The sequence below is a fragment of the Vigna radiata genome, chromosome 7 (assembly GCF_000741045.1).
Source record: "Vigna radiata var. radiata cultivar VC1973A chromosome 7, Vradiata_ver6, whole genome shotgun sequence".
NCBI lineage: Eukaryota > Viridiplantae > Streptophyta > Magnoliopsida > Fabales > Fabaceae > Vigna > Vigna radiata.
The window spans coordinates 40,546,940-40,565,695 of NC_028357.1; the positions used below are offsets into that span (position 1 = coordinate 40,546,940).

General features: G+C 32.8%; 3 protein-coding genes and 1 long non-coding RNA gene across 7 annotated transcripts; 1 reads left to right on the top strand and 3 right to left on the bottom strand.

The window, feature by feature from the left end:
* Positions 1-1,076: 1,076 nt before the first annotated feature.
* Positions 1,077-4,382, bottom strand: LOC106768270 (ras-related protein RABH1e). Of its 2 annotated transcripts, XM_022783706.1 has the most exons (7): positions 4,069-4,382; positions 3,301-3,477; positions 3,084-3,176; positions 2,846-2,934; positions 2,359-2,470; positions 1,963-2,053; positions 1,077-1,710 (listed from the first exon to the last, which is right to left on the bottom strand). In XM_022783706.1, the coding sequence occupies exons 2-7, from the start codon at positions 3,408-3,410 to the stop codon at positions 1,567-1,569; spliced, it is 639 nt and encodes a 212-aa protein (XP_022639427.1). In that variant the 5' UTR covers positions 3,411-3,477; positions 4,069-4,382; the 3' UTR covers positions 1,077-1,566. The 2 variants fall into 2 exon arrangements, with proteins under 2 accessions (XP_022639427.1, XP_014508806.1); XM_014653320.2 differs by lacking the exon at positions 3,301-3,477 and having other exon boundaries at positions 3,084-3,154; positions 4,069-4,377.
* A 2,678-nt stretch (positions 4,383-7,060) lies between these two features.
* On the top strand, positions 7,061-10,721 carry LOC106769488 (BTB/POZ domain-containing protein DOT3). 2 transcript variants are annotated; one of them, XM_022783707.1, is made up of 6 exons: positions 7,061-7,357; positions 7,514-7,583; positions 8,043-8,941; positions 9,133-9,406; positions 9,509-9,637; positions 10,162-10,721. In XM_022783707.1, exons 1-6 carry the CDS (start codon positions 7,236-7,238, stop codon positions 10,537-10,539), a joined length of 1,872 nt encoding a protein of 623 aa, XP_022639428.1. In that variant the 5' UTR covers positions 7,061-7,235; the 3' UTR covers positions 10,540-10,721. The 2 variants fall into 2 exon arrangements, with proteins under 2 accessions (XP_022639428.1, XP_014510612.1); XM_014655126.2 differs by having other exon boundaries at positions 7,063-7,357; positions 9,130-9,406.
* LOC106766441 lies at positions 8,402-12,671 on the bottom strand. Its single transcript, XR_002668741.1, has 3 exons — positions 12,042-12,671; positions 8,665-8,897; positions 8,402-8,529 (listed from the first exon to the last, which is right to left on the bottom strand). It is a non-coding gene; the product is annotated as an uncharacterized LOC106766441 (long non-coding RNA).
* A 772-nt stretch (positions 12,672-13,443) lies between these two features.
* Positions 13,444-18,449, bottom strand: LOC106765645 (CMP-sialic acid transporter 5). Of its 2 annotated transcripts, XR_002668740.1 has the most exons (8): positions 18,110-18,449; positions 16,395-16,443; positions 16,063-16,289; positions 15,061-15,259; positions 14,833-14,976; positions 14,545-14,645; positions 14,325-14,399; positions 13,837-13,904 (listed from the first exon to the last, which is right to left on the bottom strand). XR_002668740.1 is itself a non-coding variant. In XM_014650333.2 (7 exons), exons 1-7 carry the CDS (start codon positions 18,241-18,243, stop codon positions 13,743-13,745), a joined length of 990 nt encoding a protein of 329 aa, XP_014505819.1. In that variant the 5' UTR covers positions 18,244-18,448; the 3' UTR covers positions 13,444-13,742. The 2 variants fall into 2 exon arrangements, 1 of the variants encoding a protein (XP_014505819.1); XM_014650333.2 differs by lacking the exon at positions 14,545-14,645 and having other exon boundaries at positions 13,444-13,904; positions 18,110-18,448.
* Positions 18,450-18,756: the final 307 nt, after the last annotated feature.

Genomic DNA, 18,756 nt, shown 5'->3' on the forward strand with positions numbered 1-18,756 from the left:
AATAATTTATTGTGTCTAAAAAGACAAATGCTTCTAGTGGAAAATTTTGCCTAAAGCGCATGACAAACAAAAGAAAGTTCATATAAAATATGAACAAAAATTCATTCATTTTATTATATAAACTTATATTTTGGTAATGTTTTTAATCTTTCAAAGAATATAGCTAGATAAAACAAATGTTGGGAATGCCTAAGTTTTGTGTGAAAGAATATGCGTATATTTGTGACAACTTTTATGAACTTGCTTAATTTTATTCCTTGTATATTGTTCCTTTTATTGTAGTGTTAAGAGAAACAAATAATAAAGTTACAGTTATTAACCAACAAATCATATTAGATTCCACTAACAAAGAATCTTAATATATAATCAGATATGTTCGAGCAAATTGATTAAGTTTACAATGGATGGTTTTTGTAAGCTTAGGGTTGGGATTTGCTACTTTAGTTAGAATGGAAAGGAATGGGGTACAATTAAGGAAGTAGTAATACACGTAAAAACCCAAATGTACAAGTCAAGAAACAATTTTAAAAGAGAAACTAAAGGATTGAAGATCATTCACATGTGAGAAAAGATATAGGAAGGTGATCGATCCTGGTAATGATAATAACTACCAACTCTAATGGTCACTAGTTACAGTTACTCTAACGAAATATAAAAAACTTTGAAATATGTAAACAGTAAAGTAAAATTAGTCATCGATGATTTTTTTTTTATGAACCGTCAATGCTAATTTAATAGTATTTTTCTCTAATATGTGATAGCAGAAGACATAATTGACATAATAAAGGAAATGAATGAAATTTTCTAAAACACGATAGTTTCAAAAACTGACTTAACTATTCTCTTAATACAAGTTATATGACGGAGATAATGTCTACTGAACATCTACCTTTCTAACAAAACAAGTTCATATATAACAATAGATTAGATGTAGCATTTGTAGTATATATAATTTTTTTTACATCTTCGAATTCATATGCTAAAGTTTGAAAAAAAAAATATACATCAATCATCATAATGACAAGATATTTACCTTCGAGTTTGATTGCAACAATTATTATGACAATGCATCTCGGTTACGTGAATTAATATTTTTCTTTTATGCTTATCTAAGCCTAGATAGATCGTTCAACAATTTCAACAAGGGAATTCTAACAGTAGGGTCTCAGTTAAAAAGATCCAAATTGACTCTACAAACCAACCAACTCTGCTTTGGATGACAATCGATGCCACCAAAAGAACAAGGGCCAGATGGAGGGTTACATAAGTCTTGTCTTGCCTTCGGCATAAGCTATGCATTTCTATAGTATAACCATAAACCTATGACGGATCGAGGGAGCTTGTTTATTATCTGTATTCTAACATCAAGGGACTAATTGTATAACAAATAAAAAGAACGTTCGTACATCAAAACCACTACTGTAATTTGTCCCCCCACCCAAAAATTGAATGATCATTGCTACGAAAGCACGCTTCCTCCAGCACCATCATTAACCATTTAATCAGCCAATCCCAGAATCATATTCAGTGAACTACTTACTATTGGCACTTTTGAGATAGTCTTCTCTAGCAGGAGCAACCTCCTCCTTGCTGCTCTGTCTGGGATGAATTCACTGTGGGCTTTAAATTTACATCGACCATGTCTTCCTGCTTTGTGGAAGAAAGAGTTTCCATCCCTGGCAGGGCAGCAGCAATCTTACGAAACAAAGGCTGCACTTTGCATTGACACAAAACATTAAGCGAACAGAACAAACATACGAAAGAAGATAATTTTGAGAAACAAAGATGATTCATATGACATATCATCGGCAGCACTGTTCAGAAGAATGATTTGGTAAATGACTGAAAAGCTCACTAATTTCCACCTTGACATTATATATGACATATCACCGGCATCATTGTTCATATGAATGATTTAGTAAACTAAATATTGGGATGACTGAAAAGTTCACTAATTTTCACCTTGATATTGAAGCCTGCTTTTGCACTGGTTTCTATGAACATGATTCCAAACTCACGGGACTTTGCATCTCCTTCTTCTATTGAAACTTGCCTGTTTCAGTACCAAAATGGCTTTGTAAAGAAAATTTCAGATGGTGAAATAAAAAATACTAGAATGGAAACACAAGAGGCAAGCCGGTTGGTAAATGGACTAACTATGATTTCTACTATTTGTAACTACTAATGCATGCAAAGTTCATGCCCTGAGACAAATTTTAAGCTATCCAAAAAATCGACCAAACTTTTTACTGTTTTCGGATGAAACAGAATATGGAAACACTAAAACTGAGAATAAGCAAACACATAAAACATCCAATCAGCATTAAAAAAAACCATATAGACCAAATTAATACTCACCTTTTATCAACAAGATCAGTTTTGTTTCCAACCAAGACAATAATAACATCACTGCCACGTTCTGTGCGAACCTCCTCAACCCACTTGTTAGTGTTCAGAAATGATTGCCTGTCTGCATAAGAACAGCTTACCTAGCTTAAATAATCATAAAATGCTGTTAAAGTTTTATTATCATATGAAGAATGAAAATTAAAGCATTTACAAATCCACATGCAAACACATAAAACAAAAAAATATGCTATAGAACCGGCAGAGTGCAAACAAGCAATCACACGCACAACACATTAGGTTGTAGCAACATGTTCATTGGAATGTAAGATCAGAAACAGTCACTCCCTTACATATATTATGCCCTAGAAAACCCTTTTTTGAGTTACATGGTCAAATAATTTGGAAAGTTATGTCATGAAAAAATCGATGAAGATCCAGAAAAGATCCTGTTAATTAGATAATGAAAATGCTAAATAAAAGAACATATAAAACTCACTAGCAACATCATAAACTATAACTGCAACAGAAGAATCTCTTATGTAGCTTGGAATGAGACTTCTAAATCTTTCTTGCCCGGCAGTATCCCTGTGAAGTTAACATAAACTAAGCTCAGAAAGTGTAAAAGAAAATGCGTACAAGGCTATGCCACAGTAATAATGTGCACTCTAATATAATTATTGAAGTACAAATTAAAAACCGAGCTAGTATAAGACTTGAAGAGGAATTCTACTTACCAAAGCTGCAAGCGAACAGTTCTATCTTCCAGGTACATTGTTTTTGACAAAAAGTCAATACCAATGGTTGCCTGAAATTTAAATAACCAAATACTGTCAGCAACCAAACAACAGGAAGCGTAAAAAAGGTCAATCATTGAAGAGAAAAATAAAATACAAAAAACTCAAGAAAGAAACAAGTCCCCATATGTCCATTATAAGTTATTTTATGTTATACCCAATATAAGCAAAAACAAGACAACCTTTCACATGCCACCAGCAGTGTACTTTCATCTCATTTCTCTCATTTTCTCTTCGGGTAGTCGCATTACGCGCGATATCATTCATTTCTCTCTTTCTTTTCCTATCTTTCACAAGGTATATATACCCACGGACTGTATACCCAATATATTTCCTAAAAAATAAGCATTACAAGCAATCAGAAGTCTCACTAAACAAGCCTCTTAAAAGTCAACACAGAGGATTTAGAGCCAATCCCTTCTCAATGATTAAAAACAAGCTGTTCTTCCTATTCTAGCATTTCACCAACTCAAAAAACGAGGATCCCGAGCCTAACACGTTCAATTTGAAAACGAATTTCAAACGACTCTATTTCCATTTTAAACTGTTCCTGGCAGATTGAGGATTGAGTCTCAACACAAGAAAACACCCGTCCCTCAATTTCATCCTCCGATTAAGTTAAGATAGCCAAAAAAAAAAAAAAAAAATCAGAGCAAAAGCATATCTCAGTCTCAGAGCACATCTACTGTCGCATAATTGATAATAAAGGTCCTACCAAATTCAAAGCAGAGCAAAATTTACAGCGGAACTCATCTCCCGAACAAAGTGACCAATTAAAAAATACATGCAGCGTGACGTGGTGATATAATCAGGGATTGATTGACGTGAACCACATGCACATATAAAACGCATGTCGCAAACGAAAATGAATATATAAAATTGGATAACATATATTGAGATTGAGAAAGCATGGATGGAAAGAGACCTGGTAGGTGGTGTCGAATTTGTCGTACATGAAGCGGGTGATGATGCTGGTTTTCCCGACGGATTGATCGCCCAAGAAAACGAGCTTGTATTTGGCGAGAGGGGACACCGTCGCCATTTCCGAAAATCTCTTTCTTCTCTCTCAGAGACGCAAGCAGATCTGAATCTCCCAAATTCTCTTCTCTTCGATCCCAAGAAAAGAAAGCCAATGAAGGATTACCAAATTTAACCTAATTTGGAGTGCAATGCGTTATGTATGAATGAATGTGTGGGGGTTGCGAACCGCCAACCTCGACGACTATGAAGACCGTGACACGCTAATTTTCTCATTTCTATAACCTTATTTTAAATTTTAACACTTTTTATGACAGCTATATAATTGGGATTATTAAACGTAAGTATCGTTAATTGAAAGTTAAGAGAATTATCTTTATGATTAAATTTTTATTTTGTTAAATATTAAATGATATTAATACTGATTAAAATTAATTTTAAAAACATTAGTCTGATTAAAATTAATTTTGTCGATTTTCTCTCCTCTCAAAATAAGAATAAACATTAATTTTTGTGCAAAGTCTTTTCCTTCTGTACAATACTTAGAAAGATATTTATAATTATTTTATTCCAAATAAATAAAAAGACTGACTTTTGACTTATAGAACGAGATCAATTATGTAAACATTGTATATTAAGAAACAGTTTTAACCTATGAGTACAGTTTTCATTAAACAGAATTCGATAGGTTGGTCCAATCTAAATTTAATAACATTGATATAAGTAGTTTATACGAATCTCACAACTTAAATAATACATTTTTAACGTGGGTTGTAAAAAATCATCGTGATTTTATTTTAAGAACTAACGTACAATTTAAAAAGAAATTTAAAGACCCAATATAATAAACGATAATACACTACAATAAATAAATACATGTAATTTTTTTCTTACTTAATCTGTGCATGGTAGCAAGGTAGTTTCTATATTTATGCATTCTTTTTTTATAGTAGTAATTTAATTTTTCATTTAATAGGACGAGTGAGTATATATTTAGATAATTTTTACCAATTTGTGTTCACAATTTGATGAACCAAAAAAATTGATTTATTATATATAAGTATATTTTTTCAGTATTAAACCACTTAATTATTATTATTTTATTCAGTTTTTCATATTTATCTTCAATATATTTTACTACTTAACAATCATTATGTTAAAAAATTAAAAAATGAAAAACTATGATGTTTTAGCATAAATTTTGCAATAAATAATGTTTTAGTCTTTTTTTTTCATGCAATTTCATTGTTATATTATAAATTTATCGAATTAGTAAAATTAATTAAAACGTAACGGTTATATTGTAAAATATGAAAAAGTTTCAAGTGTCTTAAAATGATAATAATCAAATGATAAAATGTATCATTGATTTTTTAGAATAACAAACTTATTTTATTTTTCTTTGCTTACAATCAAGTTTTATGGTCACAACATCCCATAAGCCGAATGCAATATGTTTCATGCGTTCCTCTCATTAAACAATCATATATAACCTATTTAAAGAAAAAATTAAACAATAAAAATTCAATTAAAATATTAAAATTGTAAGCCTTTAATAAATAAAAAAATTAATAAAAAATACAATTAAAAATATTCAAATCTAAATTTATCATAATCCTAAAAATTAATTAAGTCTAAATATTTTAAAAAATATATATAAAAAGAAAAAGATTTAAAATAGATCAGAGTCTATGGCCTCTTTATTGTTTAAATAACTTATTTTTCTGAATAAAAAATATAAATGTATTTTTTAAATTAAAATTATCTACTGAATTTTCATATCGTGTCAATACTAAATCTTCAAAATATATTAATAAATAATGATTTTAATATTTTAAAATATTATTTTTTTAATATATTAACATCAATATACATTAAAAAAAAAAACTCAATAGAAACACAACACTAAAATCTCAATATAGAATTTACATTCTTATTTTTCTCATCTGAAGGATAAAATGGCTTGTGATTTTTCTTTTTGAAAACAAAAAAACGTTGACGTAGAAATAAATGAGGAATAGACGTACAATAGCTGTAAGCCACAAGTCGCAATTTGGTTGCAGTGTGGCAGCTTCAAAGCCAAATCCTTAATAATAATAAAAAATTCATTTTAAAATTATTTTTTACCTCATCAAACCAAAAATAAAAATAAAAATGCAAGGGGTTTGATGTAGAAGGAAGGAGAGACATCTAATTTATTCTCTTCTTTCAACAAGATAAAATTATTTAATATTAATATATTAAAATAAGAATCATTCCTTATCTTTATTTAATAGTTGAATTTACATTATGGGAAAAGTTATCGAATGATGTAAGGTATCATTTAATTCTATTTAATTTATCATTAAAGATAATAACATGGCTATAAATATAAATATAATAAGAATATTTGAAAGCAACGTGATTCATTAATATATTAAAATAAAAAAATTGTAGTAATTCGAATTGTAGTATTTAATTTAAAAATAATTTTAAAAATGTTAGCATACCCATAAGAATCTAAATTTCTAAAATTTCAAAATCTTAAAAAAGTAATTTCACCATAAAAAAAAATATGTGTAAGATTACTATATAAAGAGAGGGGAAAATGCAAGAAAAAAACATCAGAAAAAGAAATATAGGAATTAAGATGAGAATCTGACTTTTTAAAATGGTAAGTGAAGTTTATGATGTAAGAGAAAAATTGAAACATTATTAAATAAAAGTATGCACAGTTGGTCTGAAAAATGATAGAAATGATAATTTGACATATAAAAGTTTATTTTTTATTATATTTTATTTTTATAATATGTATTAAATGAATGTAAATATATATTATATTATTATTATTTTTTTTTTCAAAAAATATAAAAAATTATTTCTTATAATTATTTTATCTTTGTGTATAAAATGAATGTAAATGTGTAGGATTATTATTTGGACACAGCAGCAGAATGTTATTAAAGTTGATAACGTCGAAGGAAAGAAACATGTCACCGACCGTCTTAACTGCAACCCTACACTGACCACAGAATCAACTTCTAGCATTAATACGGACATTGTTCTCTTGTTTCTCTTCTCCATCAAAAATGGTCTTTCTTTCTCAACTATACTGCAATTAGATACACTGTCACCATGAAATCCCTTCAAGCGGCTCAACCACAACAAGACTCAAGTGACAAGGTCTCTGACAAAACCATTGTCATTCCCAACAAACACACGGCAATAGCTGATAGCTTCAAAGGACAACACTCATGGTACACTTTGCAAAATAACATTTTTTTTTATGGATTAGACAGTTAAAAATTCTGCAGTAACATGTTTGAGTATGTTCACTTCCTGGTTCCCAATTTTTACCAGTTTCAACTACCACTTGTGTGCTGGTTTTCTTTTCTGAGTTGGTCTTTGTGCAGGTTCATTGCTCCTCAAATCCCAACAGATTTTTCAATTCAAGTCCAGGAAACCACTTATAATGTTCACAAGGTATAAATGCTTTGACATGTTTAAAGCAGAGTGCAGAAAATTGTTTACTTCTCCCTCTTAATTTAGATCAATCAGCTGTGTATATAGAGCACATGAAATTGATGGCATCATAGAGTATACAAGATATTATTTTAAAATATATTTTCCAATTTATTTCAAACAATTTTATCTGAGTATAATTTATTTTTTTTATAACTAATATGATTGTTTCAGTTAAAATTTTCACAAAATGGCTTAAAAAAATTAGCAAGTCAATTCGGTAAATATTTGATCAATTTTAAATATTTTTTTTAACAACCCTAATTATACTAACAAAATCTTGAAAACAACATATAATGGAAATCAAGTTACATTTTGCTGTAACAGACAGACAAGCAACTTATGTCTTAATCATTATGTGTGTTAGCTTCTTTGCTGTATCATGATTACGTACTTTGAAAACGTTTTCTGTAACAACAGTACCCCTTGATATCAAAGTGCGGTTACATAGGACGATTGGAGATTCAGCCTTTCATCTCAAATTCTGGCAATGCTCTGAAGCTTGAAAACTTCCCAGGTGGGTCTGAAACATTTGAAACAGTTCTAAAGTTCTGTTATGGCCTCCCAGTAGACTTCAGCCCAGATAACATAGCTGCACTGAGATGTGCATCAGAGTTCCTAGAGATGACCGAAGAACTAGAAGATGGAAATCTAATTTCCAAGACTGAAGCTTTCCTCACCTTTGTTGTGCTTTCTTCATGGAAAGACACGATCACTGTTCTGAAATCTTGTGAAAACCTATCTCCATGGGCTGAAAACCTCCAAATTGTAAGAAGATGCTGCGACTCCATTGCGTGGAAGGCTTCTAAAGATGATCACACAAGTGAGGATGCAGCACCAAATCAAGAAAGCTGGTGGTTCAATGATGTGGCCACCTTCCGCATTGATCATTTTATGAGGATCATCTCTGCAATAAGGGCAAAAGGAACCAGAGCAGAGATCATCGGTAAGTGTATCATGCAATATGCCAAAAAATGGCTGCCAGGAATGGATGTGGAGATAGAAGGGCTAAGAGGATATGGGCATGAAAAGTATAACCTACAGTTCAGTATTTTTAGTGGGAAGAAGAAAGAGAGCAGTGGGCACAGCAAGGAGCAAAAGACAATTATTGAAACCCTGATAAGCATTATCCCTCCTCAGCCAGATGCAGTCTCATGTAAGTTCATGTTGCAGTTGCTAAAGATGGCCATGATGTATTCTGTCTCACCAGCTCTCACAACAGAACTTGAAAAGAGAGTGAGTATGGTGTTGGAAGACGCTGAGGTGAATGATCTTCTGATTCCAAGATATCAAAATGGAGATCAAGGAAAAACAGTCATGTGAGTATGCTACAATTCTCCTTTTTTTTCTTCGCAATTGGAATTGGCAAAATTATGCGAATGGTCAAATTGGATTTCACAACTCTGATGAACCAGAAATGAAAAAGATAAAACGCTAGAATTATGAAAATGACCAATGAAACTAATATCTATATTGTCTTTTTCTATCCTTTTTTCCTCCTCATTAGTAGCATGACTAATTCGTCTGAAGAATGCACCATGCTAGACATAGATGTGGTTCAACGAATTGTTGAATACTTCTTGATGCATGAACAACAGCAGATGCAACAGCAACAGAAGACGAGGAAATTCAACATTAGTAGGCTCTTGGACAATTACCTAGCTGAGATTGCAAGAGATCCAAATCTTTCAATTACTAAATTCCAAGTATTTGCTGAATTGCTACCCGAAAATTCTCGATCATATGACGATGGTCTGTATAGAGCCATTGACACCTACCTCAAGGTCATCATTTTAATTCTTATGTTTTTGTAATTCTGGTTCCTGTTATAACTAAAGCCATTTATAAACATAGTTTTGACATTCTGATATTTGACATCCCTACAGACCCATCCTTCACTAAGCGAGCATGATCGTAAGAGACTATGCAAAATCATGAACTGTGAAAAACTCTCACTTGATGCATGCCTTCATGCCGCACAAAATGAGAGATTGCCCCTAAGAACAGTTGTCCAGGTAAAGTTTGCAATCTCTGCAATCCAACTATTTCAGCTTCATACATGATAAATTAACAAATGACCAACTATTTCGGAATTTCAGATTTCATTCCACCAATAAAAAAAGCAAAAAATAATAGCACAATTCAGAATACAGATTTAGCAGTATCTGCTCAAAATTAGGAAGCAATTAAAAATTTGAACTAATTTAGGATAGATTATATTTTTCATTATATTAATAATTGTGACTTTATAGACCTAGACCTCTTACTTTTACTTTTACTTTCAACGGAAAACCCTTAAAACACAACGGAATATGTTGGTGAATGGCAATTTTTCAAACGAAAGTAACTTTATCAGAAGGAAAGAAGGATCATATAGAGGCAGGATAATACAAATACGCCTCACAGGCAGACAAATATCCCTCCCAGAAACTATCAAGGAGAGGCTTAAAACAATCCTATCCAAATGGAAAATAGTTGACAACAGTTAACTGTACAAAGAATGGTTTTCTTGTGCTAATATAACAATAGTGAAATGCAGGTTCTGTTTTCAGAGCAAGTAAAAATGAGGACAGCAATGCAAGAGAAGGAGCCAGCACAAAGCGGAATCCAATCTGAACAAGAAGGAAACCAGACATCTGCATCTATGGACATTAAGGCACTCAAAGCAGAACTTGAGAATGTAAAGTCCAAAATGGTAGATCTGCAGAATGACTATTTTGAATTGCAACAGGAGTATGAAAAGTTAAGCAACAAGCCAAAGAATTCATCAGGCTGGATTTTACATTGGCGGAAGATTAAGAACTCCATACATACAAAACCAGCAGGAGTTGAAATTGGAGACAGACAGGACACACCCAAGTCACCAAACACCGTCCTACGTATACTAAACCCTAGAAGAAGGCTCTCCATGTCTTAAAGTGTTACCTGCTTCAAGTTTCAACATAAAAAGTACTGTAGTAAAAACACCTAGCAAGCCATTCTTTATATGAAGCACATGGTCTAAATTTTGTATCTTAAGATATTGTTAGTCATAGGCTTTAGCTTTCCATAAACAGACTAAGAATCCCAAATGCAGCAATACAAGTACACAAGTTTACACATCTAAGAACAAAACACAAAAATAGCTGTAATACTGATACAAGCTCATGGACCCTAACAACATACAGCTGATAGAACATCGACCTTTTAAGTTCAGCAGAGAACCATAAAATATGTTGATGAAGGGAAGACACGGTGCTCTAGCATAGCCACAAAAAAGAATGTAACTTGAATGGAAACAACATTTGTAATTTAGGAGGGTGTTTGCTTATACTGGTTTAGTTATTAATAAGCCCTTATAACAACTCAGTGCTCAATGATTTCATAAATAAAGATTCTTGGAATCATGGTCCTACGGTTCAATGTTCGTAGCAACAAGATTGTTGACGTTCGAGGTAAACAACAAACTGCACACGGTCTTCAAAGTTCCCAACTCAAATTCCGGTTACATTAGTAAAATTAATGACATCAATTCAAATTATCATTTTAAGAAACTAAATAGATTAATTTACCATTTCACACATCACTGTTGAACTGTACTGAAAAAAATACACCGCTGATACAATTGGACCAGGAACAGAAGAATTTGAAGGCTTATAGCTCCAAATTCGGATGCAAAAGGGTTGACACTTGACACGACGTATGATAACCAACAAGTTCATATACAGAGAACAAAGGATCTCACTTCCTAGAACAAGCACATAATGCTGCAGAATTACTGAGATAAATTTGTGTCAACAATCGATTCAGCTAAAATACCATCCCTATGGGCAATATAAGCATTAGCATGTCTGAGTAGTGGAATCATTTCTTTCTCATTCCGAGCATGATTCTATTTTATTAGTGTGTGCTTCCCCGACAACCACAACTCATCAAAATTATACATATATAAAAATAAAAAAAAATAAGAAAAAAAACATTTTTTGTTATAAATTACCCTCATGATTTCGCTATAACATTTGATACTCCAGAAAAGGATTTAACTTTCTGTGCTTAAGTTTGTTTTTTTTGGATAAACCATTCATTTCAGAATTGACTTTCCTAAACATAAGATAGCCATTTTAGAATGAATGATTTGAATGGGAGGTGACTCAAGAAACTTAGATTTTGAAACAAATACCATACAGAGAGTTACAGATAAACGTGAGCCACAAATCTAAAAACCTCGACATTGCGCCCAAAATGCAGACGTGGACCACTTCTTAAAACCGTACGAAGCATAATCCTCGTTAATCAATAAACTCCAACAAACTAATGTACTTACCATTCTATGTTTTTCTATGCCCAAATGGAACAAAAAAGAGAGAGAGAGAGAGAGAGAGAGAGAGAGAGAGAGAGAGAGAGAGAAAAGAGTGAATTGAAACCCACAAAACTACAGACCTAGCTGTGAGTGGTCAACATCTTCTCATTCTTGTTGTCTTGGAGGGTGAAAGCAAAGGGGAAAGGGTTGTGGGAGAAAGAAAGCGGGTTCTTGAGGGTGACATAGGCCTTCTTGTAATCAGGTTTTGCGACCAATGAACCCGCGTAACGCTTCTTCTTGCCCTTCATGATAAGAGTTCGCACCTTTTGGACCTCCAAGCCATAGAAGGATTCTAGGAAGCACTTGATTTGGAGCTTGGAAGCCGAAGGTGCAGTCTTAAATGCGATTTCTTTGATTTCATTTGAAGAAGTGGTAGGAATGAGTGGCATCATGGGAAGGTTTGTGATGTGCGCCATCTCTTCTTTAAAGCTTGGACCTTTCTCCGACCTTCCTTAAGCGCTGCTTCCAATGCTAAAAAACCCTCTACTGTTTTATCATCCCCCTAACATCTTAGAATTTGTTTTTTCCTTTTGTATCTTTTTTTATTTTTTTCAGTTTTGATCTTTTGTGATTCAAAATATGTTTTTTTTTTTTTTTTTCTAATCAGGCTTTGCCAAAATGTTTATCATTGTTGGTAACATGTATTACATCAACATTGCAGCAATGAAGAATATTTTATCCCTCAATTCAAAACGAAAAGACAACTTTCCGTTTTTCTTAAAATTTGAAGTTACGTAAATGGAATTAATTTGAGTATTTTTTTTTAATAAAATATTACTATTTTTAAATGGTAATTACTATTTTAAAAAAGATCGTACCAACTTAAAATGGATTACACCAAAATTGGTCTACAATTTAGATTTTTTTTTTTTCAACTTGGAGCAAACTTTTTTTAGAGGCTATTCAAGTTGGTCTATCAAATTAAATCTGTTTGTCAGTTATAAAACAATACATTCTTTAATACTTTCTGCCTAAAGCACTTTAATATTCGTTGAAATTTATTGAAAAAAAAAATTATAAAAGAAAGTTATTAAGTAGGACGTGAGATACAAAATTCTGCATGATTTTCTAGAAATTTCATTTCATAAAAGAGGGTGTGTTAAAAGATGTATTTTCTCCTGTCTGTTGAATCTTCGTCAGGTTTGTTTCAAATTCACATAAGTGATCCTAACGAAAAAATTGAATGGGAAGGAACCGATGTAAAAAATAGTTGTTTTTATGATATATTGATCATTCATTTTTAGTTGTATCATATATTTCTCAAAAGAAACTAATTCAGAATGAAAACAAGATTATATAAAAAATAGGCATTTTAGAAAGACAAACAAAATAAGAAGGCCTGAAGTGCCATACATACATCTAATCACAATGGGTCCATGCACATCTAGTGTTATTCTAGTGTAGGAATTGATAAAAAAAAATAAAAAATCCTAATGTTAAATTCATCAGAGATAAAGTATTAATTGACAACAAACTTTTTTATGTGTGAATTTCATTGGTGATAAAGGGAATCTCTCCAATGATATAAATTTCAAATAAAAATCCTGTTATCCACACAATGAAGAGGAGACAAATAAATGACCATTGAAAGATTCCAGAATATTAAAGAACAAAACAAACTCTGTATAACACCCTAATTCTATTGAGACTGAGAAGACATCGAAAAGAATGCTTTGCCTTCTATGTTCTATCATTTACAATATGCTATATTCTGGATAAAAAAACAAAGTAGTTTTAGTGGGGAACTAATGAATAAATCCCCATGCTATAATGGCCAGATTCTATGACTCCTTCTTCTTAACCTGATAGGGGTATTTCTGGTATATTGAAATGCTAGTGACCACTATTGGAAGAGCCACAAGGCAATACAGCGAAGGTGGTTTTCCATCGAAAACAAACTGTAGCAGTGCTGTAATGAGTAAAGCCGACACAATGACAAAGCCCTGCAACCACGTTGAATAAATGCCACTGTAAGTAGATTCGTACAGAACAAAAAAATGCGGAGTGTTTTCTCCCCTAATATTTCCTGTGAAATGACTTCAGAAGTCATATAATTGTCACCATGTCCAGCAACTGCTAAGTTTCTCAATAATTTTAATTGTCCACTACCAAATTAGTAATCAGCCTTGAATGCTCCATCAATATGGTGCAATAATAATTTCTCTTAATCAACATTAATAATGCATGTTAGAATTTAGATTAAAGGCCCGATAAAAACAAATTTATGCAATCTGTTTTCTCTAATCAACCAAATAGCAAACTAACAATAAGGGCTGATTAACACCTGACCACCGTTTTACTTGTCATATGAGGATAGTGCATACCTAAAGTAAGTCAGTAAAAATTTACAAAGTTAAACTTACCTTTCGAACACCACCAGCATGGCTTGTAACTAAACCAACAAGAATTCCACCAAAGGCGTTGAACATTACTGGAATCTGAATTGAATAAAAATAGATAAGTAACATTTTAAAGTTGATGTACATTAATATCTATTAAAGACACACAGCTATGGATAAAAATAGCCAGAACCAGGCACTTTAAAATCCATAATATGAATTTCCAAGTAGTTATCATACTCACTATTCAGTAATGTAGTTATCACAGATTTGCCATCAACAAGAATGTGAGGGTATTAATCAACCCCCCACGTCTCCCCAACAAAAATAAAATTGTTACCAATCCTGATATAAGAAAGTATCAGACCCAATTTACATGTATATTCATGTGCTTGGGACAGACAGCAGAATGTCAAAATTTGAGCCTTTCAGTATTCTTTGTCTATGTTCTTCTCTTCATGCATAAGCATAACAATAGTCTAACGGTTCTAAGAATTAAATTACAGAAGTCAAACAGCGGTAAGAAGATTACCAAAGTAAGAGGAGTCCACCCATAGAAAAATCCATGTTGTCTCATAGCTTCCCCATCTGGAGATTTAAAAGTACTGGCTAGCAAACATACACTTCCAACGATAGACATTTCTATAGTCATCAAGTATGATGAGTGTTTTTTAACCTGTGACAGAAGGAATAAATACAAATAATAATATTGATCAAGAAAGCAATTAAAATTTGAATAGAAATTGAAAGTTGTGGTAACCTGAGAGGCCCACTGACACAAGGAAGAAGCCAGTCCAGAGAGCACTGAAGCAACTAATACAGGAATAATTCCATAGAATAAAATTTGATCAGCATTACTACTAGAGGAACCTTTGCTAGAGCCTTCGCCAACACTTAAAAGAACTGCCGCAACAATTAGCAAAAACAAGGCCCCAATCTGTTCAATCGATTGTTTTTGCCTGTATGAAGCATTATCAGATGGCATGTAGTGTAAAATGTTAGCATTATAGGTCCAAGTTTAAAGAAGGAAAAGATGATGATGACCTAGAATATATGAAAATACAACTACGGATGAATCTCTTAAAAATACACTAATTCAATATTCATTCAATCCTGTTTATGCTAATAATTTGGTCAAGTACTATCAGTACTTGTACCCACCAACAATAAGAACAATAACCCTATAAACAGAAGAATTAAAAATAAAGACAACCCATTTAAACAGAAGTTATCACAAAGAAGGGAAAGAAACCCAGCAACATAAAATATCGTTGAACCATCCAAACACAGCAAAGAAAAGCAGAAATCTAGTAAGTAAGAGAAGAGAAGAAATGCTTCTCGAAAGTGTCTCCCTATAATCATCCACTGAAAGTGTTGCAGAAGCACCCCAACAACAGAAGAAATCAATGTATCCAAAACACCTAACAAAATTTAGACGAAGGTTCCAGAAAACACCAAGTGCACATATGGCCTCAACCCAACCCACGGACTGCAAGAATATAGTAGGTTCAAATCAAACATCCTAAATAACACCAAAAATATACCTTAACCAGCCAAAATCACAAGAAACCGGTAGAACTTCTGCTCCTAAGAATAAATTACTTTTAGTTTGAGTTTGTTCTACAGACACAACAGCTATTGAGTGAAACCATTTACTTAACAAACATAGATAATAATTTAGCTTATCCTCTGTCACACATGTGAACACATAGGTCTTGCCAAAAGTAGCAGAAATATTAATTAATTGTAAGTAGGAACATACCTCAATATGAGATATGTAAAGAATGCAGTGAAAAATATTTTTGTCTGATTCAGCATTGAGAATGTGAGTGAATCAAGATTCTTGTAAGAAATTTGCAGCAAACTATTTTGCAATGCATATATAGCTGCAGGAAGTCCTGATGCAGTCAGTGCACCAACCAAAGTCCATTCTTTATACGCTTTCCTTAGAGTACCATCTTTTGCCATGATAAACAATGCACATAAAACCTAAAAGGCAGATCACAGAGACGGATGACTGTCAATAAAAGTAGGTTATAGTACAGGTTTTATAACAACCAATGACAAAACTATGTAGAACAGTTCAAGATTTACCTTTGCTAGCTCACATACCAAAACAGATGAAGTCACAATAACCTCACGTCTGCAGGAAGAGAAAAATAGGCTATAAGACATGCTTCACATGGTCATTCACAATTAATGGTTTGATGCCCAAGGAAAAGAATAACTTCAAAGATGTTAAAATTTAAAATCGGCTCATCACAATTAATGTTATGATGATGACCAAACAATACTGGTGTTAACATCATATCCAGGCCCGATGCACAAATCAGATATGGCATCTTGGATATGCACTTTTTCCATTTTAATTATTCGTGCCGTCTGGATGGAATGGAATTGGGATAGAAGGCAAATGTTAACCAGTTTCCCATTGGTTAGGGAATTAAAAGAGGGATTTTTTTTTTAATTGGGATGCAGAGAAATGCACTTTTCTGTGATTTTCCCATGTGATTTTCAATAAAAACTTTCTCCTTTTAATTGCTTAAGCAATGCCCTTAGGGGCCCTAATTAGCAGGACCCCAGGGGCCCTAATAAGATAGTGGATAATGACTAATGGTAAGTTTTGAAATGTATGTGCCTCTTTTTAATTTTGATTATGGGATTTTCACTAGGAATAACCATGCAAAAATGCTTACATTTTGTGTTCAAGTGATCGTGTTATAGTTTATGTTTGTATTAATCATCAATTTTGCTTGTTATATCCAAACTGTGACGTATCCCTTTTTTTACTGAATTTATTGCATCCTTAAATCCACTAAGGAAAACAGAAAGCACCTTTGCTGGCACAGGAATCATGCACAAGGAAAATTATGTAAATACAAATATTAAAAAAATAGATGGAAAAACAGCCAAATTTTGTTCTCGTATTTTCTAGACTACATGCACATGATAAAGATAGGTGGGCTATGCTTGAAACATCATGTAACACTTTATGCAATTTAGAGCAAGAATAACTGCATGGGCAACCGACAAATAGTTGTAACATTATCAGACACTAAAATAACGAACAAGGATGTATTTAGCTCCTCCAAAGTGAGGAAAATGCACTTCAGAGGATAAGTGTCATTATAACCGTTAATTAGGAAATCAGCAGTTAGGAATTTTAACAACTTCATAACATTATAAATGGCTGTCTTCAATTATGTAAATGTATGACAAGCGAAACAAGGTGAAAAAATGCAGCCAAATCTAAATGGTTCACTAGAATCCCTACTTGCAGATAAAGCCATGCACCAAACTACGTAGGCCATCAAATCCCAAATGCCCAGGCATCAACACAAAAAAGGAAAGGATACATTCAAGTGCTGATTTCTCAAATGATTCATACAATCATACATTATACTCGATCAACTGGACTTCCACTCTTTAAAGACTCTTAATCTTTTCCAGCGGGATTGCATACCCTCCAAAGTTCCACCATTCCCGACTTTTATACAGTTAAAAAAAATAGTTTGTTCAATTAAGTCAATCTTGTGATCCTAATCCACCCCGCACTACTACTAAATTCTAAAGTCTAAGTTCTAACCACTCTTACTACAACAGACACAGCATAGATCAAACGGAAAATATTATTAACTCCGCCAACCATAACTAAACTAACGGTTATTGTGTACGCTTAATAGAAAAATTGGCGACTAAATTCAAGTTCCAGAACTTCTATTTTACTTCAAAGGAGATGAAAATGGTCACGCAAACAAGAAGAAAAGAGGAAAGTATAGAATTGAAACGGTGAAGGTGAAAAGAAAAACCTGACGAAGCGTTTGGAGATCAAAGGTTGAGCGCCGTATTGCAGAGCGAGAAGAAGGGAAAAGAACTGAATCCTGGAAGCATTGCTGCTTACCTGAGTAGCCCCTCTTGATTTGGGTGGTGGCGGAGGCGCCATTCGGGGCTTTGATTCTGATTCCTCTGCTGATTTCAATTCTCCGATTCGATTAGACGGTGACTGAGTGTCTATATGATATAGATGCACATGCCTATCACAGACTCCACGTAACGCCGTAAACCACCACCCTACCCACGCCTGCAACAGAACGACGTCGTTGCGCAACCATCACTGTTTCAATGAACGAATTTTCAGTACATTTGCAGCGCTTTTGCTTTTGGCCTTAATAAACCCATGGACAAAAGAAAAACAGTGGTAAAAATAAGAATGTGAAAATTTGAAAATGCTTTTGATATTAACTGTTCTTATTACACTTTTTTTTTTTTTATCATAACAGTGAGAATATCAGGTGTGAATCGTAAATACAAGGTTTTTTTTACAATAAAATGTTATTCAAACAGATTATATTTAATTTCATAAGAAAATATTTTACATATATGCGTATAAGGGTTAAATTTATGTATCATTAAAGTAATTATCTTAAAGATTCATATTTATTACATTTCACTGGCA

Coding starts and splice junctions, on each gene's coding strand:
- LOC106765645 (XM_014650333.2), bottom strand. CDS start 18,243: ATGGCGCCTCCGCCACCACCCAAATCAAGAGGGGCTACTCAGGTAAGC. Junction 16,290..16,394: donor TGGTATGTGAGCTAGCAAAG/GTAAATCTTGAA, acceptor TCTGCCTTTTAG/GTTTTATGTGCATTGTTTAT. Junction 15,260..16,062: donor TTTACATATCTCATATTGAG/GTATGTTCCTAC, acceptor TGCTTCATACAG/GCAAAAACAATCGATTGAAC.
- LOC106769488 (XM_014655126.2), top strand. CDS start 7,236: ATGAAATCCCTTCAAGCGGCTCAACCACAACAAGACTCAAGTGACAAG. Junction 7,584..8,042: donor CCACTTATAATGTTCACAAG/GTATAAATGCTT, acceptor CTGTAACAACAG/TACCCCTTGATATCAAAGTG. Junction 8,942..9,129: donor GATCAAGGAAAAACAGTCAT/GTGAGTATGCTA, acceptor CCTCCTCATTAG/TAGCATGACTAATTCGTCTG.
- LOC106768270 (XM_022783706.1), bottom strand. CDS start 3,410: ATGAATGATATCGCGCGTAATGCGACTACCCGAAGAGAAAATGAGAGA. Junction 2,054..2,358: donor ACTGATCTTGTTGATAAAAG/GTGAGTATTAAT, acceptor GTACTGAAACAG/GCAAGTTTCAATAGAAGAAG. Junction 1,711..1,962: donor AAGCAGGCTTCAATATCAAG/GTGAAAATTAGT, acceptor TGCAAAGTGCAG/CCTTTGTTTCGTAAGATTGC.